The 26237-nt window shown below is 40.1% G+C and overlaps 1 protein-coding gene across 2 annotated transcripts in view; it reads right to left on the bottom strand.

Moving 5' to 3' along the window:
• Window positions 1–21810, bottom strand: part of ntrk3b (neurotrophic tyrosine kinase, receptor, type 3b) — a 163584-nt gene extending 141774 nt beyond the window's left edge. For both annotated transcript variants that reach the window (XM_041035594.1, XM_041035603.1), the window contains exon 1: window positions 21569–21810. In XM_041035594.1, coding sequence (XP_040891528.1) covers window positions 21569–21810 — 242 coding nt within the window. The remainder of the gene's footprint in view (window positions 1–21568) is intronic.
• Window positions 21811–26237: the final 4427 nt, after the last annotated feature.

Genomic DNA, 26237 nt, shown 5'->3' with positions numbered 1-26237 from the left:
GGGTTTTGCATATTAAAGACACTACCATTGAAGCCTGTAGACTATTGTAGAAGCCCATAGTATTGTGTGTGTATGTGTGTGTGGTCAGGCAAGTATGGAGCAATTCAGTTTGAGAAATCAGCATCAGCTAAACAATAGTATCTTGACTCCATTGTGTGAAAATAATGAACTGTGAAACCCTGATACTCCATCATTTATATTAAAGACTCTGGCGATTTAATTATTTTATTCTGTCTCTAAAACTACACTCTCTCCAAAAATATCCGTCAGCCACTTTACCATTCAGTTCACTTCTTGTGAGTGTGAGAGCTGTGCTGTTCTGAAGCCATGCCAGGGCCATCAGCTCAGAGTATTTTAACACTGTTAATATTCCCAGCCAGGATGCCATCCCACGGCTGCCCCCAGACTGTTCTGTGTCACCAGTTTGCCGATCCAGCCCTGGGTAGAAACTACCTAAGCCTCTGAGTGTCACTGTGCGCTACAGGCTCAGCCAATCCGCAGCAGAGATTTGGCAGGGCTAAACGTCGTGGGAGCATTGGTCCGTGCTCTGAAAGGTATCAACACTTCGCACGACTGAGCTCAAGCATTTCTGCCCAAAATGAAAATGACTATAATTAGTATGCCATTTTTCCAAGACTAGTGTCATCAAGCTATGATCCTCACTGGATTCAGCTGACTCCATACTGGAGTTACTCAGCAGCAGTTCAGAGGGCAATGGATCTGCAAATCAACGGATGTCACTTTCAGCACTGTATACCTCCATCTGCACGGGATAATAAGCAGAGCACATCAACACTGTCAAATCACAGTTATCATTACACCATTAAATGCACTGAATCTTAAATACAGGCCATTTTCAAAGTGCAGTGGCGCCCTGTAAGTGCCTCATTCATAAATTCTAAAATTCATGTATAACATTTGAAGGAGTTAGTCGGCTTTGTTTTCATGGAAACCAAGAAGTTAAAGCAGCAATAACTGATTTTTGTTTTGCACCATTTCACAGCAACAGGACAAGCTATAAACGTAATATTGACAAATTATCACTTTTTAAAGCTGCTACAGGAAACATGTTAGCAATTTTACATTTATACACACTGAGCAAAACATTAGCATTCATTTGGAGTTGCCTCTCTGGTCGTCTGCCCAATTTAAGTCCAATGGAAATATCTCGCTCTTTAACAGCTAAATGTGCCACAATGCACTCCAGCTAGATGCTAAATATGTTTGGCTGCAGTTTGGTGCAGAGTAGGTTGCTTGGTGGGTTTATAAGCCTTCTTTCTGAATACAGCTTCCTATCGTGTCTGTAAATGCAGAGAGAATGGGAGAGTGAGTCAAACCAGCGAAGCTGAGTGTGGTAAAAACCAAAATGGTAAGTTACATGACCAGTGAGTAGGATTTAATGGCATGTAGTGGTGAGGTTGCACCCCTCCGAATTCTTTTACCAAGTGAGTAGGAGAACCTGTGGAGGCCCTCAGGTAATGTAAATATGTGAAAGGCCCTCTCTAGAGCCTAGTTTGGTTTGTCCACTCTGGGTCACTGTAGAAACATGGCGGTGCAAAATGGTGGGCTCTGTGAAAGATGACTTGTTCACTGTGTAGATATGAAGGGCTCATTCATTAAGCTACCAAAAATACAACAATTCTTAGTTTCAGGTGATTATACACTCATGAAAACATAATTATGAATATTAGATTCCATTTCTGCCAGTAAATCCTACACACTGGTCCTTTAAATAAAAGCCTGTGTAGAGGTCAAGGAAATTGTGGAGTTGAGGTAATAGTTCTCTGTGGGTTTGTCACAAGTGACTGCTTACATGTGTTCACTGAATATTTGTTCAGAAAAAATACATTTATACATTTTGCATAGTGCAGCTTTAAATGAACAATTATTTCTTTGAAAAATTAATTCCAGTTTTCAGTACAACAACAGAGTTTTGGAGCAAAATAAAATAATCTAAGCATTTTCAGGGACTGTCTCTTACCGGTGTGAACAAGGAGAATCCTAGCTAAAACAAGTCTACAGCAACATTTTTTTTTTGGAAAAGCCTGAAAGAATGAAGACATTAATAAATGAACAAAACAATGAAAGAGAGGAGAATAATCTCAATTCAAGCAAAGACAGGAAATTACTTAGAACATACAGAAAAATCACAACAATCATAAGCACGGGTAGGTTTTATTTGGTCCTAGCCTATTGCTCATGAGAAACTAGATAAGGGAGGACAGGGCTTCCCATTCACGACCACAACAAAACCTGAGCATGATTCAGGAGGCTTTCTGCTGCTGTCAGCAGTTATATCTCAACTCCTCAGAGATCCACTGTCCTGCTGAGCATGATACTGTTTAATCAAATAAGTGATCGTATAGCACTGGGTTTCTGCCAGAAATGCCATACTGCATGCAAATGTGGCAGCCCTTTAGCACAAAGATATGCAGTGAACTTAAAATACATCCCATCTGGAGACATGCATAATCATTGGAATGATATATATCGGATTTTGTTCAAAGTTCCCGTGCCCTGCACACACTAGACGCAATCATGGACTATGAATTTATAGTAAATATGGTTATATCTCTAATTATACTATGGATGACACTGTACACTGAGGAATTGTAGGACAGAACAGGTCAAGATAGGATAGGATAGAGAAGGACGGAACAGACAGGATAGGAGGATATGAAATAAGATAGAATAGTGTATATATAAGAATTAGCTAGGATAGGACAGGACAGGGAAGAATAGGACATGATAGGATGGAATAGGATAAAGGATAGGATAGAAAAGGAAATAACAGAATAGGTTGGGATGTAGGATTGGATACAACAGTATGTTTAGGATATAGGATAGGACGATTCTATAGGATAGAATATAGGGCAGGATAGCACATAAGATTTAATTGGGCAAATTAGAATAGAAGATAGAATAGGCTTTGAATAAGAAATGAAATCCTAAAAGACAGAATACAGAATAGAATAAGATGGATAGGATATGGGATATGTAACCACAGGGCAGGTTAAAAAAAAGGAAAAAAAAATAGGACTCGATAGAATTGGGCAGGACAGTCCAGGATAGGAAAGTACGGGACAGGACATGACAGGATTTGGATGCCATGAAGCTAAATCACGAGAGACGATTCCTTACGGTTTTAGTCTGACAAGAAATGATATGGGTCTGCCAGCGTAACATGATGCTCAACAATTTAAATTGCCCCCTCCAGAATTCCAGTGTGTGCTACTGTCCTCCACAACTGTCTCCTCTTTATGCCTCACCTACTTATCAGCACTCGATCTTCATGACACTACGTCCTACATTTGGCCACCTTCCTGATGAAGTGGCTTTGAAAAACAGTTCTCCCAGTTATCTTATCTTTCATGTCAAAACAATTCAATGCTACAATATAGAAAGAAAAGGAAAGGAAATGTTAAATGTCTACCACTGCAAGGAAGGAGGAAGTTAGAGGTGGAGAGGAAGAAAGAGCTGAAGTGGAGAGAGACATATTGTGCATTGAGCTGCATTTAAGGGGCTTTGATTACAGATTATGACGCCATCTGTTGCGATGGTGGTCAGACTGTACATGACAGGCAGCATATTTGATATGGGATGCGTGCACCTCCTGCTGCTGCTCCTGTTCATCTTGGGCGGCGCTGAATAAAAACACCTCTCTGAAGGCCGGTGGTCCACAGTGGGATAACTTGAGCCCTGGCAGAGACCACGGAGCTCGGCTTACAGCATGAGGAGTGGATTAAATGTTCTGCGCACGTCCTTCATGGAGCTAGTCTCCTCCAATTTCAGGATATGATAAATGCGCAGCTGAGGGGCATCTCTCCTGGAAAATTCAATTAGGTAAGAAAAGAGAAGAGGATCACAGTGATATTAGAGAGCTGATCGGAGAGCTCCTCAGCCCTTCCAGTAATGAACCGCTCCATTCCTCCACCGTGACTAGATTGATTTGACTAGTCGAGCTCAGAGTTCATCCTCCTGTTAAAGTCACTCTCAAAAGGGGGTGTCATTGTGGAGGAGAGAAGTTTGAAATTTAGAATCGGATTGAAATTATGAGTGAAAGTTTAGATTGAGGGCTGAGGAGTGAAATGTCTGCATGCTCCACACACCTGCTAACACACTGAGATAACCTTAAAGGGAAGTTTGGGATCTTTTAAAACAAGGCGAGTCTTGGCAGATCATTTGGACCTCACCCCTGATCCATAACTCTGTTCTGTAAATATTTCAATTTGGTTATAAATGCAATTTTATTTATATAGCATGATATACATTGTCTCAAGGTTCTTTATAGAGGACAGTGAAGACCTCACAATATTATAGAGAGACACCCCACATGAGCAAGCACTTGGTGACAGTGGAAAGGGAAAAAACTTCCTTTTAACAGTAAGAAACCTCCAACAGAACCAGACTCAGGGTGAGTGACCGTCTGCCTCCATCAGTTGGGGTAAGAGGAGACAAATGAGGAAGAGATGAAAGAGAGGGGGAAAAGGTGGATAGAGAACAGAGAGCAGGAACAGCTATATTTAGGATACTATTATATACAAGCACTGTAAGACTGGTTGTCATTATGACAATAATAATAGTGATATGTATAGGTGTAATAATATTATGTTATGTCATCCTCTGCCGCTTATCTGGGTCTGGATCCAGGTCACTGGGGCGACTGCCGCCCAGTCCACAATGCACTGAAGTCATACAGCACCTCCCACGGGTGGTGGGCTCATGAGAGGCGGTGCTACCTGGAATGGGGCTCAAACCCACGACCCCGAGAGATTGAGTCTTGTGCTCCACCAACTGAGCTAACCGGGCGGCGGTATAATAACATTCTAAACAATAACAGCAACAATTATAGCAGCACCAATTAATAAGAAGAAGAAGGAGAAGAAGAAGAAGAAATATCGCTTAACATCCTGATTAGATGTTACTCTGATTGGCCTGTCTCTGATTTCTATCTGTGCAAATTGGATTTATTTATGAATGCTATCAACTGAAACTAAATAAACATTAGTCTAAAGTGACACTGCTGAAGATTTTGCATCTTGTAATGATATAAGAATGACCAGGAACGTACGCATTCTGCTCATGTCCACTTCCTCATCTAAAGTCGAGGTCAGTTCACAGCCCTGAAAGTGAGTCTCAAGGATGTACCTAATCGTGCAGGCATAAATAGTATAATTAGCTTTAATAGCATCTGATAAGAATCTCTATTATACGATTACGTGACAAAGGCGCAACCATTATCACAATTATGGAACAGAAATTACCTGGGTTAAACGTGTCTATCTGTAACACTTCTGATGTTTATCTCCATTCAGTAATTCACACTATAGCTACATCTATACATCTATATAGCTATATACAGCTCTCTCACTCTCTCTCTCTAACTCTCTAACTCACACACACACACAGGCGCACACACACACACACCTATATAAATACACACACATATGTTTTAGGTTCATAGGCTCCAGCTCCTCCGCGACGGATTAAGCGGTAGAAAATGGATGGATGGATGTTTTAGGTTCACTGAGCATTTTTCATTTAGACCCTGCCAAACAGCCAAACACAGGTCTGTCATCACAATTAAGACTAATGTCCAACATCCACTTACAAGACAGAAAACATTTTAGCATTCAAGCCACTGTTGTCATCTGTTGCTAAAAGCGCGGTTAAAGTATTCATTGAGGTTCTACTATTTTAAGTATTCTTTTTTGACTCCAGGACTCACATCTTGATATAAGTTCTGGAAATTTAGGGACTTAAAAGCTACAAACAGTATCTTGTCTTATCCAGGCAGCCCCATCACCTGAGAAAAAAGTATAATTACTGGGTTTGGGTTGAGTCACACTCCACTGCACTCTATCGCAGCATTCTAGTCTGAAAGAAGTCTGTCTCTATCTTCCAGTTTACAGTGAAACTGAACATTTAAAGATCCTTTAATTTCTCTGTTCATTTTTCATTTTTTTTATTGGGCAGTTCTTTATCGTCCATTTTGTTTTATCATCCTTTGCTGTCTGATGCTCTGAACTGTGACCCTTTTTGTAACTGGTTGTGCTTGTGATCCAGAAAATAATGCGTGTTGCTTTTGTAATTACCTCAGCAGAGAGCACTAGCTCCAGTACATGTCTGAAATGTGAAACATAAACACGACTCTGACTTAGCCACTTCATTGCTAAATAATAGAATAAGACATCCCAGCAAATTTATGATGAATTGTCTTATTTTTCCATCACATTTTTATGTTCAGTGGCTTCTTTTGCTACTCTTCCCAAAGTTATTCTTGAATCCCTGAGGAGTATAATTGTTTCATTAAAATATCAATTATTTTTCCCCTCGCTTTGCAGGAGAAACCTGATTAATCTGACTACCTTATGCATGCCCTACAGGGTGGAACTAAGTCAGATAACTTAAGCACATGCTTGTAACAACAACACTGAGATGGAACGATGTAGCAGTAAAGTCAAAGTTATCATTTAATGTAAAATTAAGCATTTTGATGAGATCTTAGCCTGAGACTGACAGCAAGGTTAATACTACTAAAGTGGGTAAGTTCCTAGAATTCATCCAATATACAAAGGCAATGATTTTATTGCCAGTTTATGCACAACCTCTGAGTAATTCTTCTGAAACTTGGTGCAGTCGTCGAGCCCGACATTCACTTCAATTTAAATGATTACATTGCTGAAAGGCTGAAAGACATTGCAATAAGTGATTAAAGTGGTTAGAATTTGAATATGCATATCAGCATATCTATATACATAACAAATATGTACATAAATATACTGTACGTATCAATTTCAGGTCCATTCATGGCAAATTGTACATCTGCTACAGGCTCCTGCAGTGTACAGTGTGCTAGGATGCAGAAAATGGGTGAAAAGATGCAGGAAATGTGTGATCCGCTCCAGCAAAGGTATGTGTTTGTTGAGGATTTATTTCTACCCCTTATTGCTTCATATTAGTACACTCTACTTCCTATGCCAACAAGGTAATGATGAACTGATTGCGTTGTGCATAAATTGTAACTGTCTGTTGGACACAGCAGAATTAGATGCAAAATAATATGAGTGATATAAATGATTATGCCAAAGTTGCCACATTATACAATCCAACCACGTCTGTAGAGAAAAAGTAGATATTAGATCATCTTACAAAAATCCAGATTTGAGTCAGAGACAAGGTTTTTTCTCTCTGTCTTTCTACAATATTTGTAACTGATTGCAGGTGATGAGATGCAAACTTGTGCCCATCCAACAGTCCCTGACCTCCACATCATGAAGCAACATCAGCTCTGGGTGTACATGGATACAGGCAGTGTTATGAATAGCCAGCCAAACTGAATTTTCTGAAATGTATTTTTTATGCCAGAGCCCCAGTTTTGTATCATCATGTAAACTATCACAAGGATTTTTTTTGGGTTTGTTTTATTTATTTATTTAGTTTAAACCTGTTAAAATCAGTGTACAAGGTTTCTGTGCATAATGGATGCAAAAAAGTATTTTAAAAAATTAAGGGTTTCATTCTTTGTCATCCTCTCCATCCTTTTACTCTGAAAGCAATCTTCAGTCATCTTGGTGCATTGTGCTGATAAACCTATAATCACGTCTTGCTGCTTTTTTTGTCACTTTATTTTTAAAATTAAGGTGAGGACAAGAGGACAGAGCGGAAGAGGATGTTATTCTGGCAGAAGAAAGATGTCTGAAGAGCTGATTTAAGAGTACCCATCTTTTTTAGGGAGGTATGTACATAAGTTCAATTAGTCAGGGAGTAGAGGGACAGAAAGATCGTGGTAATGTGGAGAAATATGTGTAGGGATACATCATCCACACACTAATTCGGCAGACATCCTACTATAAATGTGTGCAAGTATATTAATTTGAAACACATGAAAAATGGAGAAGACAGTTTCAAAATGATATACAGAGATATGACATAGATTCAAAACCACAAGGGCAAGCTGTTTCCTGTGAATACCAGGAATCAGTCTTGAGGGAAATCAAAGCAAAAGGTTAAGCTGAATTGTGTGTGTGAGACACTTCTCCACCTGAGTCCTCGTGCTAATTAGAGCTCCTGCTAAATTAGTATTTCCATGTTGACGAAGGACTCTGACAGGAAGAATTTAAACCTGCAGCAAAGGAGCGAGGCTCACAGCTGGATTTAGATTCAGCCATGCTGATATTTAGCCAGGTGTCAAAATAGCAGAATGCTATTTTTGCGAGAACACAGACATTGGTTAACAGGGTTGAAAGGGAGGGAAGGTGTCCTGTTTTGGGAAGTAAAACACATCGAGGTGAGGCACCATCATCTCCTCAAAACAAAGGATCAAGGATTTTTTGCGTTCAAAGGTTTATTCAAATTTTCACCTCGCGATGGTTGAGATTAGAGGTGCATCAAGACTATATTTGCCAGGCTGAATACCGGTAGCAGTTTTAAAGGAGAGTGTGCAAACATGGGCAATTCACAGTTTATGTAACCACACATGTTCTTCAACAAGATGATTTTAAATTGATCAGTGGACAGGCTCGTAACGTTTTACCTCCAGCTGTTCACTTGCAGGATGCTGAAACTTTAATACCAATTTCATGGACTGCTGTTGCTGTGAAGACTTACATGAATAAGAACAAGCCTGTCTGTGCTGCCTTTTTGGTCACTGTGGTTAATTTCTGAAAGAACTCCCTGGTGTAAATATAATTCAGGTACAATGCACAGCAGCAGTTACAACCAAAAGCTTAAAAATATGGTGTCTCTATGCCTTCAACAGAGCCTGGCAGACAAACTATGAAATACAGGCTTTAGTACTCTCTCTCTAAAGTCATAGTAAGGGTCTAAAAACAAGTGGTCAATTTGTTTTAAAGAAGTAATTAAATATTTTGGGAAATATGATTGATGATTCAAGAGTCAGTTAGCTTAGCTAAGAATAAAGACTGGAAGCAGGGGGAAAAATACTCCTGGCAACACGCAACTTCTTGTTTTTACATTTTGGCTTGCACATGGGTTAAAAAAAAATAGATTAAAAAATGCCTATTTATGCAGTTTAGAGGAGCTGGCGGGTGTATGTTTGAGCTTTGGCGTATGCCAGGCTGGCTGCTTCCCCATTTCCAGTCTGGCTAACTGGAAGCTTCTTATTAACGTTCTAGATATGTGAGTGGTATTAATCTTCTCATCTTGACATCTTGGCAAGAAAGTAAACAAGTGTATTTTGCTATATTTTGAACTATTCGTTTAATTAATGTAGATCAAGGATTTTTTATTTATTTATTTATTTGGGGCGGGGGGGAGGGGAGGGGTTATTTGTCTATCTATTATTATTATTGTTACAGCATTTTAAAACAACATAAATTTGCAGACCAGACTCTACTTAGTGTAGGTGTGCAGGCAACCAAGGGTATCACATGTCTTGGAATATCAAAATGGTGGACTACATAATAGATAGAGTAAACACTGTCAGTGTTTGGCAGAAGAATCTTGTCACTACAACACAATACACCAGGACTACATGAAAAACTATATCTCTTCATTTCTATCTCTCTGGGCAGATCAATAAAAGTCAACTTTCTCAGATTTAGTGAAACGTGAGCAGAAGGGGAAGTCTTAGAAGGTTCTTGTTAAATACCTTGCAAATTTGTCTTGTTTACGCACCAAGATGTGAAAATGCAATAACATCTAGTCCTCACATATTACAGTTCTCACACAAGTCTACAGTGTCAACCAATTACCTCCAGTGGGAAGGATGGAACTAGATCTGAGATAGAGCTCAAGGTTGTTGAATATTTGATTTGTTTGTTATTTTTCTTCCTGCTTCCATTTAAGTAACTGCTTCTCTCAATCACACACTTTCTCTCTGTCCTGCACACACACACACACACTCAGTATTTTATCACAATGAGGGTCCGTGAGTCCACTCCTAATCCGTCCAGCCAGACAGGGTAACCTCAGGACACGTCTCATCAGTCTACAAGAGGACATAAAATCTTGGCAGTTGGCTGTCACCCCTTTGTGCATGTTTTATAAGTGCTACTGGACTTCGTGTATCCAGAGTGATAATCATATACACATACACATGGATGGATTATCTGTGGGCCTAGTGGACATGAAAGTCAATCAAACAACCGTGAACTGACCTAAACAACCACAAAGAGACACAGAGACTGCAGAGACTGAAAATGACTACAAAGAGACGTAAAATAACCCCATGCAAACGCAACACGACTACAAAGTGATGCAATACAACCAATAAGAGATGAGGAGTGACTACAAATAAAATGCAAAACAACTACAAAGAGACACGAAATGGCTACAAAGACAGACAATGGCCACAGAGAGATACAAAATGACTACAAAGAGACACGAAACAACTACAAATGAGGTAGTCATGTGGTGCTCCTCTGCAGGAGGGGTGCTGAGCCTTTTACATGTCTGAGCCCAGGGGCCCTTTGTCTCGGAGTTCACATACGCCTGTATATCAGACTGTATTAAAAGTGGAATAATTGTTTAGGGAAAATATTTTCAATGCCCTGAAACAATGCACTTCAACTGCACACAAATCTGCACAACACCTAACATTCAATCACTGACACTCCGACTGTCTTCTCTCTAAAATAACCAGAGGGGAACAAGTTGATCTTTCCAGTAACAATAAACACATTAGTGATGCTTGACAGGTGATGGCTTCCTCTGGAAATAAGAAGCCTCTACAGTTCACAGTGTCAAATGCAGACAGCTGCCGCCGCAAGTCACTTCTCTTGACTGACATGACAGCCAGTTTCTCCATCAAAATCTTGTCAAAGAGGAGATATGAGTTTCCCTCACGGAGGCTAATTTAGCCAAAGCACCAGATCAGTTTGACTCTCAAAGGTGCCACCACTCCTGCTGCTAATGTATGCACTTATGGTTGTTGTTTTTTTTGTTTTTTAGCCCTGTTGACTCTGTTGACATTGACTCGCATAATGTGGGCACCTTGTGTTATTAATAAATTATACACCAACCTCTGTGTTTCACGAAGTGCATGAAATATGGGATGATGAAATTTGCTGAAATCTCCTGTGTCCTGATCACGGCTGTATAAGGTCAAAATATGTCAAAAGTTTGTCTGTTACTGATTTGGCAATGAAAAATTCTGCACTGATAATATTGCAGTCATTTTTGTATTATAATCAGTATTAATACTTAAAAACAAACAAATGAAAGAAAATGAATGCTAAAAACGTGATGGATCAGATTGCACCACATTAGTGGCCTCTGTGCAGAGGATCATTTGTTCTGGGCTTCGTATTGTAAAATATTGTAGGCTATATGTTTTAGAATCACCAATAATTTCAGCTGCTAAAGCAAAAGTTTCACGTCCCCCAATATCAATCTTACAAAAGGCAAGCTAATTTGGCCTAACAATTTTGACAAACATGCTATTGTTGAAGCTTCTGCTTTCACCTCCTCTTTCATCCCTAAAAACTGTCTGAGACACAGCAACAGCTACTACAATGCGTCCATTAATCCTCATCAACAATGCAATGCTTCACTCTCCAAATTTACTTTATATTTTTGGTGTGCAATTCAACAACTGTGATTCCCAGATTACTAACCCAAAGTACAGGTTTCAAAGCCATAGCTCCCTGAATGACTCTCCTCCACCATTTTAACTGTTTATTTTAGTAACATTTCATCATATAAAAAAATAAAGCAACATTTAAATTATTCTTATGTTGCATTTTCAGAAGTATCAAGACACAAGCCATAAATAGAAAAACATTAACATCACCACATTAAAAAAGCCTGTAAAGTATGTCTCGTGGCAAGAGTTTGTGGGTGCGGGTCGTCATAGTGACACAACAGATGCTCCAACACACGTGTTTTACAACTACATGGATGTCAGAAGGAGCTAAAAGCAGGTCAGTGTAGCTTAGAAAAGGTAAGCTAAGCTGACCTAAACCCTCAGCAAGAAAGCAAATAAACTTGTTTACCTTTTTTTTAATTTAGTCACAGCTGTAGGTTTGTATAGGCTTCTATTGCACTTAGATATTACTTCATATAGTGTATGTGCTGTACAGTGTAGTGTATGTTGTGTGGGTGATGTGTGGTGTGCATGGAGGGATGATACAACCCCCCCAAAAAATAAAAATCACTATGAATGGGTTTAAAGTTTGGGAACCAAAAACCCAAAATAGAATGAGGGAAATAAAGGCTACGTTTTTTTTTTTTAGAGGACAGTGTGATTGGAAGAGAGGGGGTATCAGGTACTTCTTAAAGAGATTATATTTTTTAGCCTGTGAAGGAAGATGGAGAGAGATTGTGATATTCTGACAGGAGTAGCAAGGTCATTGCACCAACAGGGAGCCAGTAGGGAGCAGACTCAAGTCCCAGTGGACCATTTACTTTTAACGTGTTCTCATCTGCCTCCACACAAAGCTCTGTCAGGGTCTTAAAAACCTTCCTGGTGCTCTTGACTCCTGTACGGACACAGATAGTCCTCGGCTCACTGAGAATGATCGGTGAGCACAGCTGAATGGCCTGCCATGTCCATAATGTTTTGATGTAGTGCAATACGCACCAAAAGTCCGCAGAACAGAGCAAATACAGATATCAGACCATCAGAGGTAATCAATAAATACAGGCTGCTATAGCACTCAGGGATGATGTATATATAAATATATATTTCTTTTTGCTTTCTGCCAAATATGGCGATACATTTGTGCTGCAGTGGTTTATCCTGTCCTCACCTCTGATGATGTTTGCAGTCAAAGCTAAACAGCCAGGATTTCAGATCCATTAATTCATTATGAGTGTTTACCACCCAAATATCAGGGCACATGTTGCCTCAAACAGATCTCACTTGTTTGTACAGATGGAAAATGGATGGACGGACGAGGGCAGGAGAGGGCAGCTCACTGCTCTTATCTGAGTAATGTACTGCTTTGCTTTGTCAGAACAAAGAAATGCCAAACACACAAAGCAACTATTTTTCAGTTTCTGAAAGAAAGTGTTTTTCTAGTTCAGCACTTACCAAATGGATGTAGCCTTAGAAATAATAAAATGAATAACAAATACAATAAGAATAGTTTAGCGCAAGGCTGGAATAAGCTCCAGGCTCCAAACGACCCTAAACAGAAGCCATTTGAAGTCACATAGGGACGTGTTGAAGATTTTGATGCGCGCAGTTACAAACAATGCAGGACTGCAGATGAATGGAATATGCACAGTGATGAACAATTAATTTTGGAAGCGTTTGTTTTTTTCACGGCACAGAACGGAGAACGCCGCTGAATAGCATCCATCAACATGCGAGCCATGCAGGAGAACATGGCTGAAGCTCAGAGAGGACCGAGAGAGCTGCATTATTCACGCAGCTCTGCCAGTCATCACTGACATGGAGGACAGTGGGGTGACTCATCGTACTTGATAATACATGATGATTGATGTTTTTTGAAATACAAAACATCCCACGTGAATAATAAGCAGGAGCGTTATTAGGGGGAAGGAGGGGTTTTCGGTGATGTCTGCTATGAGTTGACACAGTGTGGACACTGTAAGGGTCAAACATACATCCTCACCTGGGAAGAGGCTATCGCGGAGGAAATTAACAGTGTGTGAGAGAGAGACACGGGCCAACAGAGAGAAACACACAGTGAGTGAGAGAGAAAGAGATCAAGAGAGAAAAGAGTGTTTCCAAGCCACCACCATCACACAAACGCCTCATACGATGAATCATCCATCAGCATCATGCAGAAGAAGGAATTAGCTATAATGCTGCTTTCAGTGTGGCTTCACTAAGCCTACAGATACCATGTTTAAACATGATTAACTGTAATAAACCTTCAGTAAAGCTCATGCTACCTGATTAGACTTAAAACTGTCTGCCGTGCAGATATCCAACAGCAGCAGGTACTTGATAATTGTTGCTTTTTACTGAGCAATCATGTGGCACATTATAAATAAAAAAAATACAGCAAAAGGCAATGCATGTAAATAGATGTAAATTGATTGACTATGTAGGGGAAACATTTCAGTCGGGCCTATTTTATGTTTTTTCATGCTACCATGGAACGAATTGCAGTTAAAATAGGTAGAAACATGATTTTTTTTTTTTTTTTTTGGTTTTTGTTTTTGTTCCCTTCAATCTCCCAAATTTGCCATGATAAACTGTTGCACATAGTAGTGACACAGACTCATAATCTGCTGTGTAAAAGAAGAAGCTCCACTAAATGTCAATAGAAAGCCCCTGGAATGCTGCTGCGAGGCTTTAAAGGGTTTTCCTAATCCTGGCTGAAACAGCAGAGCCTTCAGTATTTTTCACCCCTCGATCCTCAATGCATCTTTTGATTGTTACAGGGGGGTGGGGGTGCTTCATTAGTATGCGTCTTTTAAGGCGTGAGGGCTGCCTGCAGATGCCGGAGTTGAGGTGGTGGGGGCGTGGGAGAAGCTGGGTCAGTCACATGGCCGGGACTTCTCACAGCATCCCTGCATGTAGAGGATCTGAACGAAACCACCGCTCTCTCCCCTCCTAATTCTCAGATGGCAGCCGTGACCTACTTTCCACAAAGACAGGCTCATGCAAACTTGATGATATGCTTATAACAGAGGAGGCCGCCGTGCACCGCCTGAGGTGAGCCTCGCAATGCGGAGGCAGCAGGGGGTCTGTATGGGAAGGACCAACTCCATCCACCCAAGATGGAGTTGCTAACACACGTCCCGACATTACTACCAATGTCGTTAGTAATGTCACTACTAACATTAGCAGTGCTGACACAGTATGGGACTGGAGATGGAATGAGGGGTTTAAAAGTTGTCAAGATCACCTGAATCCCTTTAGCAAATCACTTCATTGCAAAGTAATTTTATAGCCTAAGACAGGCCAGTAATTAATTAATGAATCTGAATAGCTCTCTTATAAAACTACAGTGCTCCTGTATGAGCCAGGACTGCAGCCGCTCTACTTATTTCACTAGCTGATTTAGCTAATTGTGAAACTGTCTGCTGTCTATCTAGTATCCTGCTGCTTCTTACCAATCCAGTTCAAAAGTCAGTAGGGAAATTTATCAAACATCATTATGTTTTTGGAACAGGATCTGTATTGGAAAAGTTGTGTCTCATCAGTTTCCAAACCTCATTTCAAACCCAGGTTTTGCCAGTTTCCGACTATTTTATTCAAGTGAACTTTGTGTACGGCCGCCCGTGTTTATACATTTTCTGTCTGAGAAGTTTGACTTAAATGATAAATGATAAAAAAGGAGGTACTTATATTTCTCAAACTCAGGTATCAAAATAGTTTTTTTAGGTTTTGATACCGTACTCAGGTATTGACACTAATTTGAAAAAAAAATCAAATGTTACCCAACCCTGTTCAAAAAGTCAATGAGCTGACCCGTTTCCAAATATTTTTTTTCCCAGAGGAGCAGTACCAGTGTAGCAGTGGTGCAGCAGGAATATAACATAGTGTGATTTTTATAGCTAAGCTGATATAAAACAGATATTCATAGCTTGTGTCAGACAGGTGTAAAGCTCTGAGCTACATTTCTTATGAGCAGCTAACAGAGGGTAAGTGAGGTTTAGGTATAATTTATTTGTGCCTTCAAATGATACTAACACACCAAAAACTGCACATCACACAACAAAACCCCAGCAGGCTTGTAAAAACATCTCACCCCTAAAGAGTAAAAAAAGAAAACTCAATAAAATGAAAGCAACAAAGACAAATATCAAGGTGACAAAGAAAAATAAATCAAGATGACAAACAGATACAGGTGAGCTGGGTATCAGAAACCCAGGCATCAAAACTTCACACAGCGAAGACGAGAACAAAGACAGAGAAATGGATACAGAACAGGGGGGGAAGTGGTGGGGAAATAATTAAATATACTAACAGCGATGAGGGGAAGGTAGGAGAGTGTCAGTGAGGTGTGCGAGTGCATGTGGATGGAGGGGGTGCACCACTCCGTACATCCATCTGACAGCCCAGATTAGGGGGCGGATTAAAACCCTTTGACTGCGTTCCAGCTCACTGGGCCTGGGAAACCCTGGAAGTTGCAAGTTATTTTCCCAAAAGATATTAATCGAATTGTTACTCAGAATATCTGAAAGTCATACAGTCTGGCTGTGTGCTGATACAGAGTAAACCAGATTTCAGTATGAAATGTCCAAAAATAGTTATGCCTGATGTTGAGGAGGTCCAACAAAAGACGCTACATTAGGGTTGCATTAGGGGAATTGTAGGTTCCAGCATTTTTGGAGCTAGACCAACACTAGGGACTAAAATACAGCAGATCTCGGTCTGCACTGCTTCAGTGTCAACCACTTCTTTTCTAAATTTCCCAACTTTATGGTAATGCAATATTAAATTGCTGGAGTGGCTCTGTAAATACATCCAAACGTGAACAAGAACTTTTTCATTGTGGGTTCAACTGGTACTCCAGCACTTTAGCAAAGACTCTCAGTTAAACAGGATATACTCCACTTCCGACAACAGTTTCAGTGAAATTCTATAAAAGTTCGCTTATCTATTCCCATTCAGAAGCCTTATGCAAGAATTATGTAGCAGATATTTGAGGTTGAAGTTGCTACTGGCCGCAGTCAAACACACACACACAGTATGTGGGCTGCACAGGAGTTTAAAGAGGTAGAGAAAAATGCTGAATTTATGTAACACAGTAATGCTCAGTGTCTGAACCGGGGGACACTTGCAGCCCACACGAGTCACCTAAGTGGACCTTGGAAACATTCCTGTGTGAAACAGGTTTCTTTGGCAGCATCAGCCGGCTGGCAGGTTTCATATAAAATTTGTAGTTGAAGTTGTCCAAAGATCGATAGTTTCAAGCAGAGCTGAGCTGTTTTGAAATTTAAAAAAGGAAAAAAGGGAGAAAAAGTTCTCAAACCTCTTTTTAAGGAATCAGGGTAACTCATACTGACCCAGAGTTTTTAGGTGATTTTTGAATGTGATGGCAGGTGATGTGTATGGTATGAAATGCAATAGATGGATGGATGTGACAGCTTTGAATTTATTCTTTTTTTTTTTTTTTTACTACATACCCTATCCTGTCAGAGCACACCCTCCATATAATGCCATTTTATGGCAATGATTTATTTTTCTTCTTCTTCTTCCCACATGTAGGTCAAAGATCAAGGTCTGTTCCAGGATTCTACTCATTTACCCTTTAAATACTGTCTTTGTTTCAGCGTCACTGAAATAATAATAAATAATAATAAAAACCTGAACCTGTTTTGGCTTCATTCCAAAGTATGTGTAGGTAAAACATTAATCTTGATAAATATAACATTATGATGCATTTTAAAGGAAAACTCAGGTCCTTGGAAATGAGGAGTCACAGATTTTTACTGACCAGATCATCAAGATTTTAAAGATATTAAACAATAAACTTCAAGCCATATTTGGCAAAGTAGATAAACAGTGAACCATTTTAGAGAGTGGAACCCTCTGTTTGTTTGCAGATAACCAGATGGCAATTTTACAAGTCCACATAAATCCCTTTGATTGAAGAAAGCGTTAACATTAAAGAAGCCAAAACTATGATAATTTATAAAGAGCATTCCCATTTCAAAGGCAAATGGAGGTCTTTTGATTTTACATTCACTTTTAAAGAGAACAGTGTGCCCTTATTACTTACCATAGTAAAAGCAAATAACACACAAGATATATATTTAAATGACATCATAAGGAAAAAACAGGGTGTGCATGTTCTTTGCCTGGATGGATTGTTTGATGTTAAGGAGAGCCTGTCCCCAAATCTCAAAATGTCCTGATGGCATGCACGTTTGAAACTCATCTGTGAGCTGCATTGAGGAATGTGGGGATTTGGGGAGCCTGTGGTGTTATGACAAACTCATGGATCGCAGCTTTAAAGTCCCCTTCCACTCAAAAACCTGTTTTTCTTATCGTCGTAAATTTGTATGTTTGAGCCTCATTGAGCAGAATGACAGTTTGACACTAGAAGGATGTTTCACATTAATCTGCGGGAGTTTCTCTGTGTTCACCTTAAATCTGAGTTTAACGTGTTGGTAAGATCATCACTTTTGTGACATCACAACTAGACAGCCAATCATCGTCCAGCATTCAATTTACAGAGGTGTGATGTGGAAACTATAAACCTCCACAGCACATACAGGTTTTTAAACGAAGGAGAAGGAGTAAATGTCATTTTAAGAATTTTTAACAAGGTAATTGAGCTTAGGGAGAGAGTATTTTATATCTTACAACATATCTAGAGGGCATCTTCAAATATGAATAAGAAATTACAAATAAAGATTTCAATTTAAATAAAGATTATGATAGGCATTACACAATAGTGAATACTTTACAGCGGCATTAAGTGCTATAATGTCATGATAAAAGTTCTGCAGTTTTCCTGGGAAATTGCAGAACTTAACTTTTTTTTCCCTTTTTTTCTTTCTTTTTTTTTTGGTGGAAGAGAAAATGGCATAATGTTATGTGTCCAAGAAGATCTGCATATTCTGAGGACAATTGTAATTCTTTGTAAGTTCAGATGTTACAAAACCTTTGGCTGATGCAGATGTTTTTCATCTGAAAGACGATGATGTTTTTTTTCCTTCTGTGCAGAAGATTAAAAAAAAAAAAATCTTTCAGGACATTATGGAGATCCATAGTTTCCATTTTTTAATATGTTTAATATGAAATGTTTGTGATTCCAGACCACTCCCTGAATCATTATGGGCATATTTTGTCGTAATGTTACCACTGGAATTAAAGCATTTGGTGAATCCACTACAACAGATTCAGTATGTGTCTTTGACTCCTACTGACATTAACAAATTAATTTAACAGCTCAGAGTTTTGGAGCAGTTTTGGCAGTGAATGCACGGATGCTGGTGAATACATATACAATTAGATAGACAGAAGAGTTGAATGGAAGGATGAAGGAAATGAAGCAGAGGAGATGAGGGGATTACAGGGGTGATTTTTCTCTAAATACATTTTGCAGGCATTTAGCAACTGATGCCACAGCGATGACTGCACAGATTGGTCTGATACTTCAGCCTCTCGTGAACAAACCAGCCTCTCGACAGTACAAAAACAAAATGAGGCCAAACGTCATGCCTACGCCAGAGGTGGAAACGCTGATTGGATTCTGCAAACAAATGAGCACCTGCAGTCAGAGCCGCACTTACACACAAGCCTGTCAAATGCTTCAACTGCTCTCAGAAAACTGTTTTTTCTTCAAGTATCACAGCAAGGCCTTATCTTATCCACTTCAAACACCGATGCCTCTTGTGATGAATCTCTAATGTGAGAGAAATGGAAAACTATTATCTGGACTTGGCAGTTTTCTTTGGATGGCCAATCCTCCCACAGTTCCTGCGAGGAGCCCTCGCTCTACTTTCTATCTCCATAAATTGTCCCCATCTCTCCCTGTTTCCCTTGCGATGAATGAAATAGACTTCTTGTTAGCAAAATGCATGCATCTCACACCAAACAAAGAGATGGAGGACCAAGGACAATTTGTAATATATCTGACCTCAGTCACTGACTGATCTGTATTACTATGCATTATGTTTATTATTTCAAACACTTGTTTTCTGGCCTGATGATAAATTCACATCAAGCAATTAACCTCTGTTGCTTTTTAAACTAGTTTATTAACATATATTTATAGATAAATTCTGTTTGTGTGCTATTGTTTTCAGCCAAATAATTAACTGTGTACCATATTCCTGATTCATTAGTGAATGCTGAAGTGAACCTGTACAGTTCATGATCAGATTTGACACAAAATCTATCAATAATTACCTCTGTGTGGTTTGAATTCCTATCAGATCTGTAAGCTGATGAGACAGACTGGGTGGCACAGCTCTGATAAGTCAGTGAGCTGTGGTGCTGGGTGGAGGTTGTTGGCCATGCAGAGCAGCAAGAAAACAACCAGCCTGCTGGCCAGGGACCATGAAATGCACAATTAGTCCTGGGTCAATTGCATTAAGGTTTCTCAAAGGCAAAAAGGCAATTAATGTGTGACTTTGTGCTCATTATAGACTGCATTTTGGCAGTTTTAAGTGAAAATACAGGAGCTAGATTATTCTACTCTCGATCCCAGTGGATAAGAGAAGAGATGAATGACTGGGAAGTAGATGGAGCAGGTTTTACAAAGAGGAAAATCTTTATCCTAGGGTCACTCTGAGGTCGCATTCATCGCTAATAGTGTGCTGTGACCTCTGAACCTTGATCTCTTTACAATCCCTTTGCTTTTAATGTAGCTGTGCTTTAAACTGGCCTTTATTCTGCGCCCGATTTGACCAAAAAGTCTCTCTGATAAAACAGTCACGTAAATGACTCCAGTGCTGTAAAGAGCACTTGATTCCCGTTGTATAGAGGGTACCAGGCTACCCTCTAGTGGCACAGGAAAGCGATGGACCGTGTCACAAAATAAGTTGTTGTCTCCCCTCAGACAGATAAAAGGGTAAACGGGATACCAAAACTGATGGGAGCAAAAGTCCATAGTGGCGTGAGACGATGCGGACAAAGCATGCAGGGGGTAAATTCCTGCGGGTTAGCGGGAGATGTTTACTTTATATGCAAATCGCCCTCATCGACACCAGGGGTCTTATTTTAAGGCCTGAGCCCCGCATTTTCTCCCCCCTGACTTTTCAAGAAAGAAAGCTTTGATGTTGGCAGGAAGGATCGATGCCAGGGAAAGAGAGAGAGAGAGAGAGGGAGGGAGAGGGAGGGAGAGAGACGGGGAGGGAGACGGAGAGAGGCAGGGAGGGCTGAGAGGATGCAGAATGAAAATGTACTTGTGGGGGTGTGTGGGTGAGGTGGGGGAAGGGAGCGAGGGGTGGGTTGGACAGCCTGCCGTCATCATAGCTCCCCTGTTTTGAGCAAACACTTCATGAATCCCCCGAAACCCAAGCATCCTGGTGCGTGTTCGTCTCTGTCGGGAAAAGAGCCACAAGTGACGTTTTTCAGCGCCCAGACCCTCCGCATCATCTGGACATGATAAAGTTTGTCGGCTCGCGTCGGTCTCAGTGGATTCAGGCTGAAATGTAACTGGTTGACCCTTCTGAACCATTTATTTCTGTTTCATTTGGCACAATCTGTCGGAACACTCGCTGTACACGGGGACGGGAATCAAGTGAATGGGTGATTTGAGCTTCTCCGCAACGTCCTTCTGTCATTTGACCATGTAGGCCTGCGGTGCCGCTGCGGAGGAGCAACTTTATGGGGACACACATGCACACGCACACACACTCAGACACACACAAGAAGAACAAAAAATCGGAATTCACTCCCGAGGTTCAAGATTAAGTAGTAGTTTGTCGCCACGACTAACAAGGTTGCAAATGATTTGTCTTATTGCGCAGGGGAGACAGTGAGCGCATTTATCTTCAATACAACACCTATTATCAAAGATGGGTTTAACATAAAAGGCCACTAAACACACTGACAGAAGTGCTAAAAGTCTAAAGATAATAAAATAATAAGCCAACAACTCAGATCAGTGAAAAAAAAAAGAGAAAAGAAAAAGCAACAGACACCCCGAGAACACAGACGCCTCACTGAGGATGTGATCAGTTAATGATTGAAAAACGCACCACATAATCCGCATCTACTTACATAGTGGTGATGTTTTTGAATAACTCTGCTATGTCAACACTGGTCCCATTGTTCCCAGTATCTTGCAGGGCGAGTAAAGGGAAAAACCTGCCGTTGTCGGACTTATTGCAATAGATCTCTGTTTGAGAGCAGCTGCAGGTCGGCGGGCAGTCCAGCATGGAGCTCAGATAGTCCTGGAAAACACTCATCAGAAACAAAACCCTCCACCAGCAAATCCGGATCGAATGAAACCATAGATCCATGTCTCCGGGTAAATTGAGGGGGAAAGAAGAGGTCCTGATGTCCTCTGTGTTAGAACAGAACAGGAGAGAGGAGAGGAGGAGAGTGGGAGGAAGGAAGGAAAAGGAGGAGGACGGTGGTGCGTCTGTACAGAGGATGCTCTATGTGAGCGTTTCTGCCGTGGATGGATGCTGTAGTGTCCTTGCGCGTCAGAGAAAGGGAGGAAAAAAAGAAAGAAAAAGACGCAACAAAAAAACGGAAATCAAAAATAAGAAAGCGAAATACTGCGAGGCTCCGCTCGTCTTTTCAGCCCAAGATACATGGTGTTTCCCCGGAATACCGCGCTGCTGATGTCGTCGTCTCTCTCCAAGCAGGACCAGGACGACTGGCTGGAGAGCAGAGAGACACAAAATGAGAAGTTGGAGCATCAAGTCCCTCCTACCGGCTACAGTCATACTGACACCTGCAGAAACTGCATAAAATCAACAGTGATTACAACTACATTTAAAATGTGAGGATCTTTGAACCACACATGCTCACAGCTGTATTATAAGGTCAAAATAATATGGAAATATACAAAAATATAAAGAATGATGAGATCATTCAAATTAATTATTGAACAAATGCAAACCAGAATAACCACATACTTAAAACAAACTCGTAACCCTATATATTTTATCATTGGAAATGATGATTATTTACAATAACATTGATTTAACATCACTAAGTTCTTATGGAGGAAAAGAAAAATATAATAAATCAATCAATAAATAAATCAATCAATTACAGATACATGTCTGCTCCTCTTTTAGGTCACACCTAGATCATCACAGGTGCAGCCAGTTGGTTTTAGGATTCGCATTATTAGTTAAATGGAGATCACCAGTGTGTAGTCAAGAGATTTCACCTATTTGCAGTAATGCAGCATTTTATTTTGGAAGGTCCAGCTGTTGGTGAGTCACCTTCACAGCAAAATCTGAAGACAAAACAACACTCAAAGCAACTAAAAAAAAAACAGGATGAGGGGACGGATACAAAAATGTTCATAAGTCAGTGAGCATCATTTGTGGTGCAGGTAAATCAGTCATCCTGAAATGGAGAGAGAATGGCTCAGATGTAATGTTGGCAGAGAAGAATGGGGGAACAGCGCAGTATCCAGATGTGCGAAGCTAATAAAAACCCATCCACACAGTCACGAGGCTGGAATTGCTGCCAGTGGTGCATCTAAACACTGACTTGGAGAAGGTGGTGAATACTTATGCGAACATGGACTTAGATCACTTTGCTTCACTTTGACATTAAAGTGTCTTTCTGTGTCGATCGGTGTTTTTAGCATTAAATCTACTGTGATTCAATGTTGTGAATCCATAAAACTTCAAGGTGGAATGAACACTACATGTAAAGACTGTCAGTGTAAAACCCTGCAGTCTATACAAGGGTGTATTCTATAGTTTTCTCAGTATTATAATAAAATATAGAGGTGTTTAACAGAGTTAAATATGAATATTAATGCTGTGTTTTGAATTGCTGATTTCATCCATTTTTATCTCACATAATCTCCTACGTACTGTATCAAACCTGCAGCTATAAACTGTCCTCTACACTCACTGGTTGGATGTGAAGTCAAAAGCACATCCTCTGTAACAATCATCAGTATGTGGCCACATTCACATCTCAAGTGGTAAAACTAATGTGCCTGTAACACAAACATGCAAATAAAAGGTACAGTAATCCTGTGTTGATTAAAGACTGGATTTTTTTTAAAGAGATACATCTGTATGATTGTTTCTTGATTTGATTGTGTAAAGTTCTGACAGTGAGGAAACTTCAGTTTGCATGTATTGATTTAATGTTTAAATGTAATTATCAAGGTAGTTTTGAGACTAGATGGCATCAAATTAAATTTATGTTGCTCTGCATTGTTTATCTGAGAGAGCCCTTGCTAGGCACCATTATGGAAAATTGTACTGATGCTTTTATATTCTGGTGCAGTTTGTTTAACACGACTTATTTTCATTTTAACAACACCGGCTCCATTAAAATAATGTATAATATTTACATCAATTTACTGGTCTTTTACTGATGCTGTTTGCCTCTACGCACAATAATCAGACTGTAATTCTGTTTGGATCGTTCAAAATTCTGTGTTCATGTTTTGGAAAACCTTATCCCAGCTTTTATTTTCCCTCAAATCCCCAACCACCTCTACCCATTGCCTACCTATTGACTGTGTGAAACTTTACTTTTAATGACAAATTTGCTTTACTGAAACTAGACCATTAGACAATTCACCCAATCATGTTTCATTCAGCTTATAAATAGAAATAAAACAAGTGAAATCTGAAAGCCAATAAAATATGAAGCACTTAAAGAGCAAAAGTCGATGGCACTGGGTGGAGTGGATACCTGAGTTTTCAGGATATGCCCCGTCTACATGTTGCATTTTCACCAAATGTTAATATTTTTTTCAGTTCCTTGTATGAAGGTGCAAACACTTTGATAACCGCATTGGTTTTTCTGGCTCTGTCCCTTTTCTGAAGTTGAGTTTGTGGGCTCTGACTGCAGGTCTGATTTGCCAAATTCTGTTATGTTTTTGTCACATTGTGTATTGGGTACAAGTGGATAAATACAATTTGAGCCACTACCAAAAACAAAATAAATCAGAAAAGAAAAGTTTCCATTGTTCTGCTCTATAATAGTAGCATAGTTTATACAATGTGCCAGGACAGGATTGGAAGCCAAATTATTTCAGAGTGGTAAATTGTTGGCTTATTTATTTTACTATGTTTTATTTGCTTTGTTGTTTTTGTGACATTATTATTATTGGAATTGATTATATATTTATTTATTTATTTAAATTTGATTACTGAGATATTTTTTTTGTAACATTGAATCTTTGTACAGTTTGTCTGAAAGTTACATTTGAAGTATCTGTCTCTACCATTATGAAAGATTTTTTTTTTGGGGCAGAGGGCTGAGAGTAACAATCACCTGTAACAGTCCTTCTGACCTAATCTGAGATGAAGTTTCATCTTTTAAAAACCAAATACATATGAAAACCCTTCGAGAGCAGTCTTTTCAAGTGTCACCCGGAGCTCTATCAAAATGTGATTGGTTCCTCAGACACCACCCAGTCCCATGGTCCCAACCTGAAGTTCTATTTGCCTTTGTCTTTGAAATATTTCCATTAATGAAGTTTGAAAAACTCATGAAAGGCTTTATCAAGCGCATGACAGTTCAAACTCCCATCAAATGAGAATGAGTGGAGCCATCACTCTCTCGTTCCATTTAACTTCTAGGAGCCATCATTGGGTTTCAAAATCTCCCAGGCAATCAGGCGATCTCCCACACTGCCTGCACATCCCCTTTCACTGCCATCATGGCTGTCACCCGTCAGTACACCTCTCTGTGGGAAGGCCAACCTGAAGCCAGAGCAGCTGCAGTCTGACACCAGGCCTCCATCTTGCTTCTTCCAGCTCAGTCAGTTATCATCCTTTGTTGATCATCAACCACTCAAAAAAGACCCCTCTCTTATTTAAAAAGTCTTTTTGCTGTGACATCCACCGCCCCTTAGATTTGACCAGCTCAGCTGGTCTGCTAGAATCAATCAGGAACACCCAATGCAACTGTACATCCTTCAAAGGGGCTGGCTGCAGATGAAGGGCTGCATGAGCAGAGCATGGAGTTGTTGAGGACTAATTAAGTGGAGGGGGTGTTCTGCCATCTCTCCAAACTGAGCAACTTAAAAGACGACACACTCTCAGATCTCTTGTACCTCAAAGAAAGGAGCGATAGGCGAGTCTGCGTTACAGAACCGGGGCAGAGCAGCATCGAAGTTTAACAGAACAGTCGGCTTCCAGTTCCTGGCTTTCCCAAATAACTGCCTCTCCAGACTCAAGTTTGTTTCTCCAGAGCATTAACGGTACAGTCTGTGGGAAATCAAGAAGAGAGATATATATATTCATATTTTAAGATTTATGTAACACTAGTTTGAAAGGCTGTGTTTTACTGCCCTCTCTGGTGGAAATATTCACAGGCGTGGCACCTCTGATCACACCCAGCACCACTGATGGTTGGGTGTGGTTGAAATTGCACTCTGTTGTAGCTGTAACCACACCCACAGTGTACTGGCACCCCTAGGAGTAGACTTCCTGCTGTTGTAACCTGAGAAGTTAAACCACTGGGGTCTGGAAAACAACAAGCCTTCATCCAGTTGAAAATATGTTTTGTTCATTGTTACTTCACTTGATGTTCCCCTGTGTAAAGCGATGTGTGTGCAGAGTTTCACATTTCTAGTTAGCATGTGTGGTGTGTGTCTACAAGTTGTTTGAGACACAGTTGTTTAAGACACAGTTACTGCAGTGTTGCAACTGTTGCTTGGAAGTTCCCATGAACCTTCTTCACCTCTAAAAGTTCACATTATTTCCCAAATGAAAATCCTGGATATAAG

Source organism: Toxotes jaculatrix, chromosome 1 (assembly GCF_017976425.1).
Source record: "Toxotes jaculatrix isolate fToxJac2 chromosome 1, fToxJac2.pri, whole genome shotgun sequence".
NCBI classification, from domain to species: Eukaryota; Metazoa; Chordata; class Actinopteri; family Toxotidae; genus Toxotes; species Toxotes jaculatrix.
The sequence above is the reverse complement of the archived record's forward strand: the minus strand, read 5'-3'. Positions and strand labels throughout refer to the sequence as shown.